General features: G+C 44.9%; 1 protein-coding gene across 1 annotated transcript in view; it reads left to right on the top strand.

Moving 5' to 3' along the window:
- Positions 1 to 14,127, top strand: part of FSAF1 (40S small subunit processome assembly factor 1) — a 175,499-nt gene that overhangs the window by 37,300 nt on the left and 124,072 nt on the right. The window contains exon 2 of the mRNA XM_069235017.1: positions 4,925 to 5,271. Coding sequence (XP_069091118.1) covers positions 4,925 to 5,271 — 347 coding nt within the window. The remainder of the gene's footprint in view (positions 1 to 4,924; positions 5,272 to 14,127) is intronic.

Raw genomic sequence — 14,127 nt, 5'->3', positions numbered from 1 at the left:
CTGAGACTTATTGGCTTTGACACTACTTGCTAGTTTTACATTTCATTTATGTCACTACACCTTCCATAATTGATGTCAAAAGTCCCTCTGATGTCATCAAATATGCTAATTAGTTGTAGTTTCAAGAACTGTATGCATTACCTGTGTCAGTGGTTTAAGTGGGATGAAATAGCAGGAGGTCTCTAAAGTGGGTGTGATCAAAGGAGCGTAGTTAGAAATTCTTTCTGAAGGTCTTTGGCTATGTAATTAAGGGTGTGGCTAAAAACATGTAAACTAAACTTAGCACAGCTGCCACCTGACTAGTATTTGGGTGCCTTCATGCGAGTTTTCTATTATTACATTCAGACATATAACACAGCAGTGGACATATGTCTATAACAAGCCTAAGCTATAGGCTATGACGGTGCTTGTTAGAAATAAGTAATACATGAATAGCAAAAATTATTTTTTTGTTATGAAAATGAACTTCAGTTATAAAAACAAGAAACTGAATTAAAATTAATAAGCACTGTCGGAGAAGTAGAGGTTTTCAAAGTTTTTGTCACTCTTTTACTTCTCCGCACCACTTTCCTCCGAATCCTTAACCCATTTTTCTGCCACATTGTTCTTGAATCCTCCATCGGCATCACTCACATCTTCTTTCTGCTTCAGCACTGTCCTTTCACTCAGTAATTCTGTACCTACTTCCTTTGATTCCTTTTACACTGACACTATGTTCAAACAGCTGCACAACTTCTTCAAAAACTTTCCCTTAGGATTACTGTTGACACATCTGTGACCATCACTCCGTGTGCTCTGGAGCAAGGCCAAGGATTGGATGTGTATGTAGGTAGTCTGATTACGTTTCTGGCCCACAGACAGGCGCGCTGTGAGAAACGTACACTGCCTCCAACCTCGGCTCACAGCTCACATTTGTACCACATTGAAAATGCACATCCACAGCTTGAACTCCAACCGACACCTAGGGGTGAATCAGGTAGTAGTATATTTCATGAAAAAAACTACTGAAGGATTCCCTAACAATAAAGTTGTTCGAAAACAATGACAAAATAAGCATTCGGAAGAGCCACAAGGCTGGCAATGAGTGACAGACCTATTGACCTTGCCAATGCTTGTTCAATTACTAACGTGCAGGAGATCTGGTATGGCCTGCTCCACTTAAAGTCTTAGGTTGTTTGATATACTGTAAAACGGTGAGCATGTGCTGTTGAGCTGGATGGATGACTGATGTTTTGGAGTTCTGTTTAATGTTTGTTCACTATGTAAGGGAAGAGCACCCACAATGTTTGCAGTTGAAGGGACAAGGTTTTCATTTCACGAGTCCACGTAGGAGGAAAGGTCTTTATTTCATTTTTGGCCTAAAATTCCATACCTCATCACATTTTGTCAGCAACCACACTCATTCCCGAGTGCATCAGCACAGCTCGTGCATGCCCATACACACCAAGTCAAAACACCCTCCCCTTCCCATACAGAGAAACACCAGGGTGATACCAGGTCATCACACATACCTTAGATGAGATTATGTTTATATTTCAGTATGTGGATGGGCACTTTCTTGGACGAACATACTTTCATTTAGTCCTGAAATTCCTACTTTCTGTTGTTAACCTGCCAGACTGTTCACAAGCCAAACACATGTTGATGAAAATTTAACTTTAGACCTCTTTTGCACGTGTTAGTGATATCTGCAAAGTGCATGCTTTTGATTTTTACTGGCATTATCAAAAATGTATTTAAAGTAAAAAAAATCCAGCATAGATTGCCAGCTCCCGCTGAGACTGTAAGTAAGCACTGAAACAGTCACAGCAAGCAAATAGTAAACTGAAAAAAAGCATTGGCAAAGCCAATAGGTCTTGATTTAGGACCTATTGGCTTTGCCAGTGGTTTTAGCCATGCTTTTCAGCATCCCCGAAGGTATGCATCATGGCCTTGAAAAAAGCCAATGACGTGACCGGTTTCATCATTTTGTAGGTGCACGAACCAAGCATGCCTGCAACTACAAAATGATACTTGTTTTTTTCTTTCTGTTTGCTCATCCAAGTTGGATCGGTAAACAAAATGTAAAACGTTGCTGGGTTTGGGGGAGGCAACACAGAGGGAGGGTGTGTGTGGAATCAGCAAGCAACAGGAGGGTGGGGGACAAAGCCACATAGGAATACATATGGGAGGAAGCAATATTGGGGCATGGATGGGAAAGCAACATGGAGGACTAGGGTGGGGGAAGAAGCGCAGAGAGAGGGTGACGTGGGAGGGAGCAAATGAACGAGAGGAAGTGTAATGTGGAGCAAGGGGAAAAGCACACGCATGAAAAAGCAACACTGGGTATAAGCAAACGAGAATCACAGGGAAAGGTGGGAGGGATGCATTCTGGCAATGAAAGAGCAACACAAGAAAGGGTGGCGAAGGAGGAGAAGTACAAGAGGAAGACAGTTGGATAGCACATCTTGTATCATATCTCAGGTAGTTAGCCGGAGAAATACAGATTGAGCAGTTGAGACTTAAGTTGTAATTCAGGTAATACAGCCTGGACACCAACAACAAATATTGACTGCTCTAATTACAACTTCAACATGTTCAGTGGTATCTGTTTATACTTTTGACAGTTCAGTCTGATTTGGTTCTGAACAAAACATGCTGCAAACTGCTTAGAATGGGCATTTACATTCTTTATAACCTTGGAGTGTGGTTCAGGGTCTCCTCTAATGACTTTGTTGTCATTTTTACTTCCCAACTCACATAAAATGTTTCTTCTCTTTATGTATCATATACAGCATTTTGTCACAACGCAATGTGCTCCCCATATCTCGCAAACAGGGTGCAAAAGTTGTGCCTTCCAGCTGCCTCCAATTCCCTATTATGTCCTGCTGTGCTCTAAGCCATTTGTCTTATTCTTAGTATATCATGTAGCAGACAGTACCTCGGCTGCACAGCGAAGACAAATGCAGGTGGTATGATTCTTGAAGGCCATTAACTAATGGCACTTCCCTCTTTAATAATGTCACTCAGTAATTCAAAGCTTATTGTTTTCCAGTCCCAAAGTAAGTTCTTCATATTCCACCATCCCAAGTGGTCTCTGTTTCTCTTAGCATGGTTGAGTGCATCACTCAGGATAACCTACTAAGGACTTTCTTCAGCTCATGGCTGGACATCCTCTTGATCACCTATGTTCTTCCCCATAATGAAGACTAAGGACCCAGATAAGCCAGTAAAAATGTGTCCACTGCTAAGACTTGATTTACAACGAATATTTTTATTTATGGTGAGAGCTTCTCACTCCTGTCATTGAATTTCATATCCCTGAAATAAGGGTCATATCGCAGTAGTCTTTATCAATTCATCAGTACACAGTGTTGAGTTGCATAGCGTCAGCAGGCTATCGTCTACATGTAGCAACATCTTAATCTTCCCAGAAAAAGTGCTCATGCAAGCAATATTTGCATTATTACTTATTGCCTAGGAGACCGGGTCCAGAGCAAAAGTAGCAACAGGGGGGATAATATCACCTCTGTCTTGTTCCAACCCACTGGTGATGCACTTCGTTTGTTTCACATGCTGATGGGCTACACAAGTTATCCGGGCAGAGCAAAACCAGTCTGCAGTATATTATGAATGAGAACTAGCCCACTGTGATAGGCTTTACTACTTCCTTCTCTGCAAACTCCTTTAAAGTTAGAGTAGTGTGCAGTATTTAATTTATCTGTTCCACAGTGCAAAGAAGTAGTGCAGCCCCCTGTGAAAAGTATCTTTCTTAAATGCCACTCCATGTCAGCATATGAACCTAAGTAGGGATGTAGGGTGTGGGCAAGTCCCAGCCATTCTGCACCCTATCAGTATTTTTATATTGTCGGCTACAAGTGGCAGTTACATTTCCTTCTTCACAAGCCCCTGAGAAATTAAAGTGCAGAATGGAGTATATCAGTTCAGTCTGTTCTAAAGTCAAACTTCATTGTCAGCCCTCTGTCACAAATCTCTTCCTCTTAAACCTTGAGTGAGATGATTGAAAAACAGCTGATGTATATCTACATGACACCTCCCTGTGTCAACCGAGAAACCTGCCAAAGTGTCGGACCAGTACCATGCTAATAGAGGCTTCATTGGAAGTGAAGGGAGTGTCATTTTGAAAGTGCAGACAGTGGCTGAGGCCTGGTCAAAAGGTTTAGGACATTAGCAAATTTCAAAAATTATTATAGGCAAAATCCACAATAAATCTAGGAAAACACAAAGTACAGATATAATTTATGACCTGCACCATTGCAGCTTTTCCAGACATTAAAACCTCCTCCATTTCAATGTTTCAAATGGAAAATCGGTGTATTAGGTATACTTGAAATCCAGTTATTCCTTCGCAGTAGCTACTAATTCTGAGCTGTCATGCATCTTTTGAGCTGCCTTCGTTCATAATCCTCCTTCTCTCATGTGGTGCTCCATCTTAACCCCTGCTACTTTCATGAAACACATTTCTGACCCTCTTCTATTTCTAAAGCTACTCTCTCCTGCTTCGGCCACTGTACCTGAGAACCCTTTTCCAGTAATGCAGCTATGTATTATTATTATTGTGGGATTGCCTTCTCTGCTGACAGGTGTACATTGATAGCACAGCTGTTACACCCCATTGTATTGATATGAAGCAACTTCAGGCTCAAGTACCTAGCAGGCTGTTTGGTAAATTATTTTGTGTCATACTAAACGTTTGGAGGCGTGCTGAGGATAAGGTTTTTCTGACTGGTGTAATGGTAGTAGGGTTGGAGCCGTCTTAATAGTTGGGAAATCTTAATGGTGTTGTGCAAGCTTGAAGATGATGATAGTAGATCATAGTAAAATCTTACATGGGAAGACAAACACTTTATATTCACAAAGAGTTAAGCTTGGTGCCCTTATACATGGCCAGTTTTAAAATTTGTACCCTACTTCTTGATCGTAGGTGATGGTTTCAGTACGAAGAAGCACAAGAAAAAGGATGAGAAGGTGTCCGTAAACAGGAATGAGCCAAAGCACGTAGACCAGACCATTTCACAAGACAAAGTTGCCTGCTCTAATTCCACACAGGCTATCAAAAAAAGTGGACCTTCTGATTTCTTTGAGACATTAAAAGAGGAACTTTGTGACCAAACTGGTGATTTCAAGGTTTCAAAACCATACACTCCGAGTGCCTCTGCTTCGACTGCTGCAAAGCATGACAATGGAACATGCGTGGAAGTGGTAAGATTTTACAGTCAAAAGGGAAAGAATAAAGCAACGATAGAATCTGCACAAGACCCAGCAACAAAGGTAATACAAAAAAATCACAGATTTAAATGTGTACATCATGTCTGCTATTCTTTTATACAGTAGGCGGCTGGTCATATATATTGTTCAGCCATCTTGGTTGCTTCCTTGTATGATAAAAATAATATGTTTCTTGCTATAAAATTGCATTAGTAATATGGAAGTCCTCTCCTTCAATGCTATGTGCTGAAGGGAGTTCTCAAGCTATTCTATCAAGACAGGATTTGCATATTTACTTGTAGTTGCAGTATTTATTCTCAACCAACCTCTTAATATTAAATTAGTTTTAGTTCAGTGAAAAAACTACACCCATTACTCTGTGGTTGTATGCCAAGTATACACCCCTAACAAAAGTCTGAAACTCTGCTATTCACGTTTTACCTGTGAGCAAGGCGAAATAATTAGAAAAAGTACAATGCTGCCACTTGTGAAATGCATGGACTGGTCAAGGCACACACTACCCCCACCCCTGGCCAACAAGTGTTGCAGTCTTCCAATCTCCTCCGCCACAATCCTGTTAGCCAGAGCCAAGAGAGAAATTCATCTAGCTCTTCACACTTTTTTAAAGTACTTCTAAGGTGTTCCCAAACATTATTCAAGAAAAAAATGTGATGCGTTTTAGTGAAGGATTTGGGGTTGCTAAACATCTTAACTCTTCCATCCCTCTTGCCTATCTGCTTTTGTAGAAGTTCTGGGGAAGTAAGGCCATTTTGAAAGCCAAATTGAAATTTCATTGAAAGTGGGTAATTTTTAACAAAATGCAAATGAGAACCCTGCCCCCCCTTCTTTATTGCCAGATGAGGGGTTGGAAAGTAGCTTAACAGTGTTTATCTCTCCCCATGTGCCCAAGGGTGTGGGAGGATGGAAAAAATAAAATGCCCTGGCCTCTTTCCACATTGCCTTAGTACAGGATAAACATCCACTTCCACTTTGTTCAAGTGTGAGGTGCTGAAGTGTGATGGTCATACATTTTTACTACTAGAAACCCTACGTTGCTCCTAGCTAAAGGGGCATAGATTAGGTCTGCAGGGCATCTGACAGTTACCCTGCAAACACTCAATCACTGTTGAGGCTTCTAGCAAAAATTAACATTTGTCATTATTTCATCCTAAAATCAATATTTATCATTGAAGTGGTTTTTTGATAAATACTTCAACATTACATTGATGTTCTCTGTAACTTATCCATAATCTGACCTAGGAAATAGTTTATTCAGAAGTAGACTTTTATAATCTGGAAATGCTACCTCAGGCTGTGCAGTGAAATTCCATTTTTAATCTCTGAAGGTTCCAGGAGAAACCAATATCATTATTTTGCATAGATAATTATCAACGCATGCTTTTCTACATGTTGAAATGGTTTACTTCTGGTATGTACAGCTTGCAGTTTCTGTCTCTGACCATTGATGACTGCAGATGCAGAACTGAAATCCTGCTTTTAGGTCACTCATGTGGGTGGTATAAATCTTTACTGCAGCCCACATGTGACATGCCCTTTATGCCATGGTGCAGTGGCTGGCCAGTATTACAGTGGCCTTATTACGGAGTCAGACACGATAACTGGAATTTACCATTGTTCCCATGTTTAAGAAATGAAATGGCAAGCACTGGCAGCTGTTTAGCAGTTTTGAAGAGTCCAAGGTATTTGCAAATTCAGTTGAAAATACATGGATGGAACCTCGCCAAAATAAATTGCTATTGCAGATTAAACCTACAAATATAATTATATACACGCATTGACTCAAACATAGATTTTAGCGGGCAAGTTTCATGTTTGTTTTTTTACCTATGAAAATATGCAAATTCATATTTAAAAATTCACTATTGTAAAAACATCACTTAAGGCAGTGGCATTCGTGGACAGGATATCATGAAGTAGGTCAGATCTGAAGCTTCTCTTGGTGCAAGAGAGCTTTGGGACAACTAGCCTCTAAAGCAGAAGTCTCAGCAGAAATATAAGGATCTTGGACTCAATGGACATGGCATTTCTGACATTGTAAGTATTGACGACAAGGTGAACGCAGGAGAGGGAAGCATGAAGACATGGGCTCATGCTAAAGACATGGGCTAATGCTTTCAACTCCAAATCAGAGTATAAAGGACAGACGGCCACAGAGACAAATTGCTTATGAACATTTGAACAAGACAGATGAAAGACAGATCAGAGTAAGAGGAAAGCTATAAGACGCCAGGTGCTCCAAGAGGGTCCCCACACCTTGGAATCCAAGATGGCTAACGCCAGGGACACTCTGGAGGCGTTCTGGACACCAACCCTGGTCACTCCCCTTTCCTTTGTCCAGTTTCGTGCCAGAGCAGGGACTGGGCGCGGGGTCCCTGAACCGGTGTAGACTGGATTATGCGAGGAGGGCACCGTTTGTGCCCTTCAAAATGTTTCCAGAGGCTACCCCTCCCATGCCTGTAACACCTATTTCCAATGGGAGAGGGTGTAACACCCATCTCCTAAAGGAAATGCATTGTTCTGCCTTCCTGGGATTGAGCTGCTCAATCGCCAGGAGGGCAGAAACCTGTCTGTGAGGTGGCAGCAGCTGGGGCTGCAGTGGAAACCTCAGGAAGCTGGTTTGGCAGTACTGGGGGTCCATGGTGGAGCACCCAGGGTGCATGGAATTGCCCCCCCAATACCAGAATTGTTTTGGGAGTACAATTTCACAATCTTAGACTTCTCACATGGCCGTATTTTGGGTTACCATTGTGAAGCTACATATATGTATTGACCTATATGTAGTGCACGCTTATAATGGTGTCCCCGCACTCAAGAAGTCCAGGAAATTGGTCCTAGATAACGTGGGAGCACCTCTGCTAGTGCAGGGGTGCCCTCACACACAGTAACTTTGCACCTAGCCTTCAGGATCTGAAGGTTAGACATATAGGTGACTTATAAGTTACCTGGTGCAGTGAAAACGCTGTGAAATAGTGCTTACACTATTTCACTCAGGCTGCAATGGCAGTCCTGAAAGAGTGTCTGTATGAGCACCTTATGGGTGGCAAAAGAAATGCTACAGCCCATAAGGATCTCCTGGTACCCCAATCCCCTGGGTACCTAGGTACAATATACTAGGGACTTATAAGGGGGGGGTCAAGTGTGCCAATCTAGACTATAGTGACTAATTTGGAAAACAGAGAGCATGAGCACTAGAGGTCTGGTTAGCAGAACATCAGTGATACAGTCAAGCATACTGACAACACTGTAAAACATACTGACATATAGGCCACAAACTAGGAGCACTATGGTTCTGACAACTAGGATCTCAGTGAGACAGTAAAAGACACTGACAAATAGGCCAAAAATGGGGGTAGCAATGCTAGAAGAAAGCCACCTTCCTACAGTGATGCACATATTGTTAAAAGAATGTACATGTTTGTTTTCTGCTGATGCAACATGTACTTGAACAAAAACGAATTTACTCTTGGATATAAAACAGACCGTATTAATAAAATGCTGTTCCCCACATGCATCCCTGTATGGAGGAAAATACAGTGGTTGTGATGGTCCTCTGTATTTAGCGCTTCCTCCTGAAAACGGATGATCTTCGATTTCCGCCCAACTTTTAATCAAGCCATAAACCGTGAATGGTCAGTGGCTATACATTACTCAATTATTGCTCAGAACGCTAGCTTTTTTAACATTTCATAAATCATTGGAGTCGCTATTTTATAAACACCCATATGTTAAAATAATTTGAGAAAAGTCACAGCACGTTGTGCTAAGGTTAATCATTTACCACTTAATATGCTGCATTATTTGTCTACCCTTGCTGTATAATTCCGACAGCTGCTGTAAGTCCGCAGATGTCAACATAACATAACGAAAACAAACGTCAAACAGCCTGATGCATAGCGTCATCAAGTGGAAAAAGCAGTATGCTCCTAATTGGCCTGTCAGTCAGCATATGGTTCATATTTGAAGGTATCTAGGGACTTAAATTGTTTGGCTTCTGAACAGTTCTCGTTTTGGGCACCCTAATGATGGTAACCAAAAATATCTTTCTAGTCTTGTTTGAAATGTGGGGTGTCTAGGTTCTGTATCATTCTACCTGTAAAAGTCCAGGCCTGTGGGAAGGGACATCACCTCAGTATATCATACACCTACCATGTCCAGGTGAGCACAAGAAGCATTGACATCTATTCTAATGGAGAAAATATGTGGCATGTACAGCCAAATTAGCAATGAATTTCTTTAAAGTGGCAGCTAATTTATCACGTTTTCTATGAGCACTCGGTATGTATTTGACAGTGTTTGTGAATGCTGAGATCCGTTCCCGTGAAGTGTTCTCTCGTTGGAAATACTCAATCGGCGTAGGATAAAAATAAGTTAGGAATGGTACAGGCTGAAAGGAGGGCACTCATTAACAATGCATGTGACCCTCACAATGTCCCTGGCCAGACGTTTTGGCAGGAAGTCTGGTGGTCAGGTGTGTAAATCAAGCAGCACTTCCTGCTGGGATCCAATTAGTGCCTCTGACCCGCTGAGCGGCTCCTTTTACAAGTGTTGAGTTGTTTATTATTCCAGCCTCCGTTGTTTTTGTAGATGCTTGTGGCGGCAGCAGGAGGCACGACGCCCCCTCAAGATCATGATTTTCTATTCAGTGGAACACATAGGCTCTCATTATGACATTTGTGGTCAGCCGCCTGCTACGCAGGCGATGGCGGTAGTACAGTCGCCAGGCTGGCGGTGAAGACCGCCAAATTATGACCATGGTGGTGATCCCTCCCATAGACAGCCAATGTATCAGCTGAACCGCCATTGCGGTCCGACCACTGACCACAGCGGTAGCCATCTTCAGGCAGACGGAAGACAACGACCTGCCCACCATATTATGACATAGGAGACTGCGAGGATTTCCGGGTCGGGATCACTGCCACCAATACCCTGGTGGAAACACATCATATATAAGGAGCCACTCACCTTCCGGGACACAGAGGAGTCTGCAGCAGCCATGGAACCCGAACTGGAAGTCTTCCTTATACTGTACCACACAATGGCAGTCCAGGAGCAAAACACACACATACACACATACATACACATGCACGCACACACCCACACACACCCTGCAGAGTAAATTGACAGGAGCAAAGAAAGCTAAGACACATACCTCTGGTCCAACCACTGTAATCATGTTGGAAAACGAGCTCAAATTCAAATAATAATATATTTACATATGTACAGGAAGGACCATTGGCCAGTCCAAAGTTTTCAAATGGCCACAGGGCAACGTCCAAAGCCCAAATTGACTCCTGACAGTCACTCACTTGGGCAGGGGCATCATGGATATGGTAGGCAGGCACCTCAGGGGGCAGCGGGTGTGTGTAGGGCGGTTTCTTCTTGGGAGGGGGGTCCTTGGGCTTGGATTTGGGAGGGGGTGGGTCCTTTCCCTTCTGTTTAGGGGGCGGAGGAGTGGCCTTGAGACAGGGGGCCGGAGTGCCACTTTTTACTTTTTCCCCTTAGTGGCAGGTGTAGTCTTAAGGGGAGGAACAGGAGTCAACTGGGAGCTGGAGGTACTGGGCTGGGGAGGGTGGGACCTTTTTCTTATGGGCATGACGGGGGGGAGGGAAAAGGAAAAGCTTTTTAGGACCAATGGGGCTGGATGTGGGAGAAAGAATGGGAGTGGAGGTACAGGGAGGGGTTGTAGGAGGAAGAGGTGTGCTGGACTTGGGTGCAGGTGCCTGGGCAGTGTGCATATGCAAAGTGGATGGCTGTAGGGTGTCTGAGTGGGAGTATTTATGTGTCTTTGGAGGGGGGCAGACAGGACGGGAGAGGACAAACAGAACATGTGTATGCATGTTGTGGTGCTGTCTGCAAGTGAGGTGGGTGTGCTGCATAAGGTAGTGGAGGCAGCGGCTGTTGTAGTATGTGCATCTGGTTGTTGGATGTGTGCGTGCTTGTGGAGTGAAGTGTGGTGCCTGTGTTTGTCGGTGAGAGTCCTGTCTGTTGTTTTGTGTGCATACTTGTCAGATTGTGTGCGTGGGATGTGTTGGGGAGAGGGCTATGGGACTGGGAACAGGTAGTTGGAGGGGGGACAGAAAAAACAAGGACACTGGCTGCTGTCAGAGAAGAGGCCAGAGCCTGAAACGATCTCTTTAGGGCAGCCAAGCCACCGTGAATGCCCCCCAGGAAAGCATTGCATTGCTGCATCTTGGATGCCAGCCCCTGGATGGCATTCACTATAGTTGACTGCCCTACAGAGATGGATCTCATGAGGTCAATAGCCTCCACACTGAGGCCAGCAGGGCTGACTGGGGCAGGGCCCGAGGTGCCTGGGGCGAAGTAGATGCCCACCTTCCTGGGTGAGCGGGCCCAGGCAACTGGGTGGGAGGCTACTGGGTGGGCGGTGCAGGTACGGGGGTGGCAGAAGATCTAGTAGTTAGGGTGGTCCCAGAGGGGTACGCCACCACCAGGGAGCACCCATCGGAGGAGGAATCTGAGTCTGTAGTAGTTGCTCCTGTCTCCCCTGTGGTGCACCCCTTGGCGTCTGTGCTCTCCGCCTCCTGGGTACCGTGGGCTGCAGCTCCCCCACCCGCCGGTGCCCCTGCTCCTTCACCAGATGATGCTAATGCACACATGGACACGATGACAAAAGGAGTGAGGGAGGGAAGAGAGAAAGGGAGCACAGGGTCAATCGCAGCACCAACAGCACATATGGCATACACATCACAATCACTCACTGGGACTTACATTGCACTGTATGGACCACAGTGACAAACTATTACCCAGGTACAACAGCAATAAGGAACCTAAACACTACCAACTGCATACCTACTGGGACTAACTTAGCCCTGTCTGCCATGACATGCTAGCTACCTAGCAGTACCAAATATGCATACCACCATACATAGCTAAGCAGGACCACACCGGAATAGCTAAACAGGTATATTGGGGCAACCACTGACTAGAACCTTGCACCCATACCCCATTGCAGGCAACAGATACAAAAAACCACACAGTCTGTACTCACCCCCTTGTGGCTGCAGTGCTGCCCTCAAGCGCCCGTCAAACTCTGGATTGGCAACCGCCAGTATGTGGGCCATTAGGATGGTCTGGGTACAACGGACACCCCTACCTCGTTGGGTGGCTATCCACAGCTGAGCCTCAGAGGTCTTCCGGGCCCAGCGTCTCGGGTCCTCCCACTGTTTCTTGCAGTGGGTGCTCTGCAGGCTATGGACCCCCAGGGTCCGCACGTCCTTGGTGATGGCATGCCACAACCCTTTCTTTTGATGGGTGCTGACCTGCAGAGGAGACGCAGACAGAAGGACACCATGAACTATACAATCCGGTCTTTTACACAAATGGCTCACATACTGCATTTGCTCCACATCAAGCACACACATGACCCGTACCTCTGCATACACATTGCATGCAGCTAACTCCCCCTCCACCCCAAATGCCACACTGCTAGCACACACATACATCTACTTGGAGCTAAGTCGCATCCAACCTACCCATGATGTGCTCACCTGTTGGTCGGGAGGCCCATACAGGGGTAAGACCCCATCCGCAAACTTCTCCAACTCCTCCAATATGAAGGCTGGGGCCGTTTCTTCTGTAGCACGGATCATCATTGGTTCCTGTACTCCATATAGCCCCATGTTAGCCGATGAGGATTAGCGCGGCGGTGCAGACTGCCTTCCGCCATGAGGCCTAACGCCGGCGGAGTGAGGTCACTTCCACCTGTCCCTGCATACAGGACAGGCGATTGCCATTTCCTACTGCTACTAAGCATGTTGGGAATAAATCTGTGTTTCATTGGTATCAACTGTTCACACCTACACAGTTTTTTCTGGATCTTTGCATGATGCCTATGTATTGAGAAATACCAGCGTCCTACTGGTGATGGCATGACTACAGAGGCACAGAGTGTGGATTATAGGTGAGCATGAGTCTTCACACAATGTATGTCAGTGTATGGCAACTGGAGATGTACTCCAAGCCAACGTAAATGGGTAATGTGTCCCTCAGTACTTCCAGGTGACTGGCTACCCAAACCTCTCCTGGCTGTTGCCCCTGTTAGGAATCCGAGAACAGGGGCTGAAAATCAGTACGATGAGGGACATGCCGTACCAGAAGGTTTGTAAAACACACATTTGGCCTACTGAATGCCAGCTTCAGGTGCCACAATTTGACAGGTGGGTCCCTATGCTACGCCCCTAAGAATGTCTGCCAGATAGTGATGGCATGCTGCACTCAGCACAATTTGGCCCTCAGACACCATGTGCCCGACCTGCAGGAAGAGGGGGGTGACAATGCACCTGTGGCAGCAGTGGACACTGAGGACAGTGAGGTTGAGGAGGATGTGGACAACAGGACACATCATACAGCACTACTTCCAACGACACTCAGGTAAGGCTGTAGATCTGTCCAGGTCTCCATTTCTGTTGAGTCCTGTGTGCCAGCTGTTTTGAGCCAATCACTGCATTACCCTTTCAATTGACTGTCACTTATGCCTTCCCTTTTTGCAGATGTTGGTGTGGTAACAACAGTGTACTGATGTGATGGCTACAGACTGCTAAACAACATTTGTTTGATGGATTCACATTTGACAGGACAATTGAACAGGATGATACAGTCCATTACATTGCACATTTCTGTCTGATAAAGCACTATTACTCCAGTTGTGTTCAAGGGTGTTTATTGAAGTGACAATAATGAAGGGATTGTGCAATAGAATGGGGTGATGTTTGAGGAAAACCACAGGGTAGTCGTCCAGTTGGTCTGGAGCACAGGTACAATTTCCATGGGGCCATAGGATGAGGAGCAATGGCAGTCCAAAGTGAACAAGGTGACTCAGTGGCACACAAGGGGGACATTCTGGAGGGTCTCATTTCCTGCTGGTGGTCTTGGACTTGG

This window comes from Pleurodeles waltl, chromosome 5 (assembly GCF_031143425.1).
Source record: "Pleurodeles waltl isolate 20211129_DDA chromosome 5, aPleWal1.hap1.20221129, whole genome shotgun sequence".
Taxonomy (NCBI): Eukaryota; Metazoa; Chordata; class Amphibia; order Caudata; family Salamandridae; genus Pleurodeles; species Pleurodeles waltl.
The sequence above is the reverse complement of the archived record's forward strand: the minus strand, read 5'-3'. Positions and strand labels throughout refer to the sequence as shown.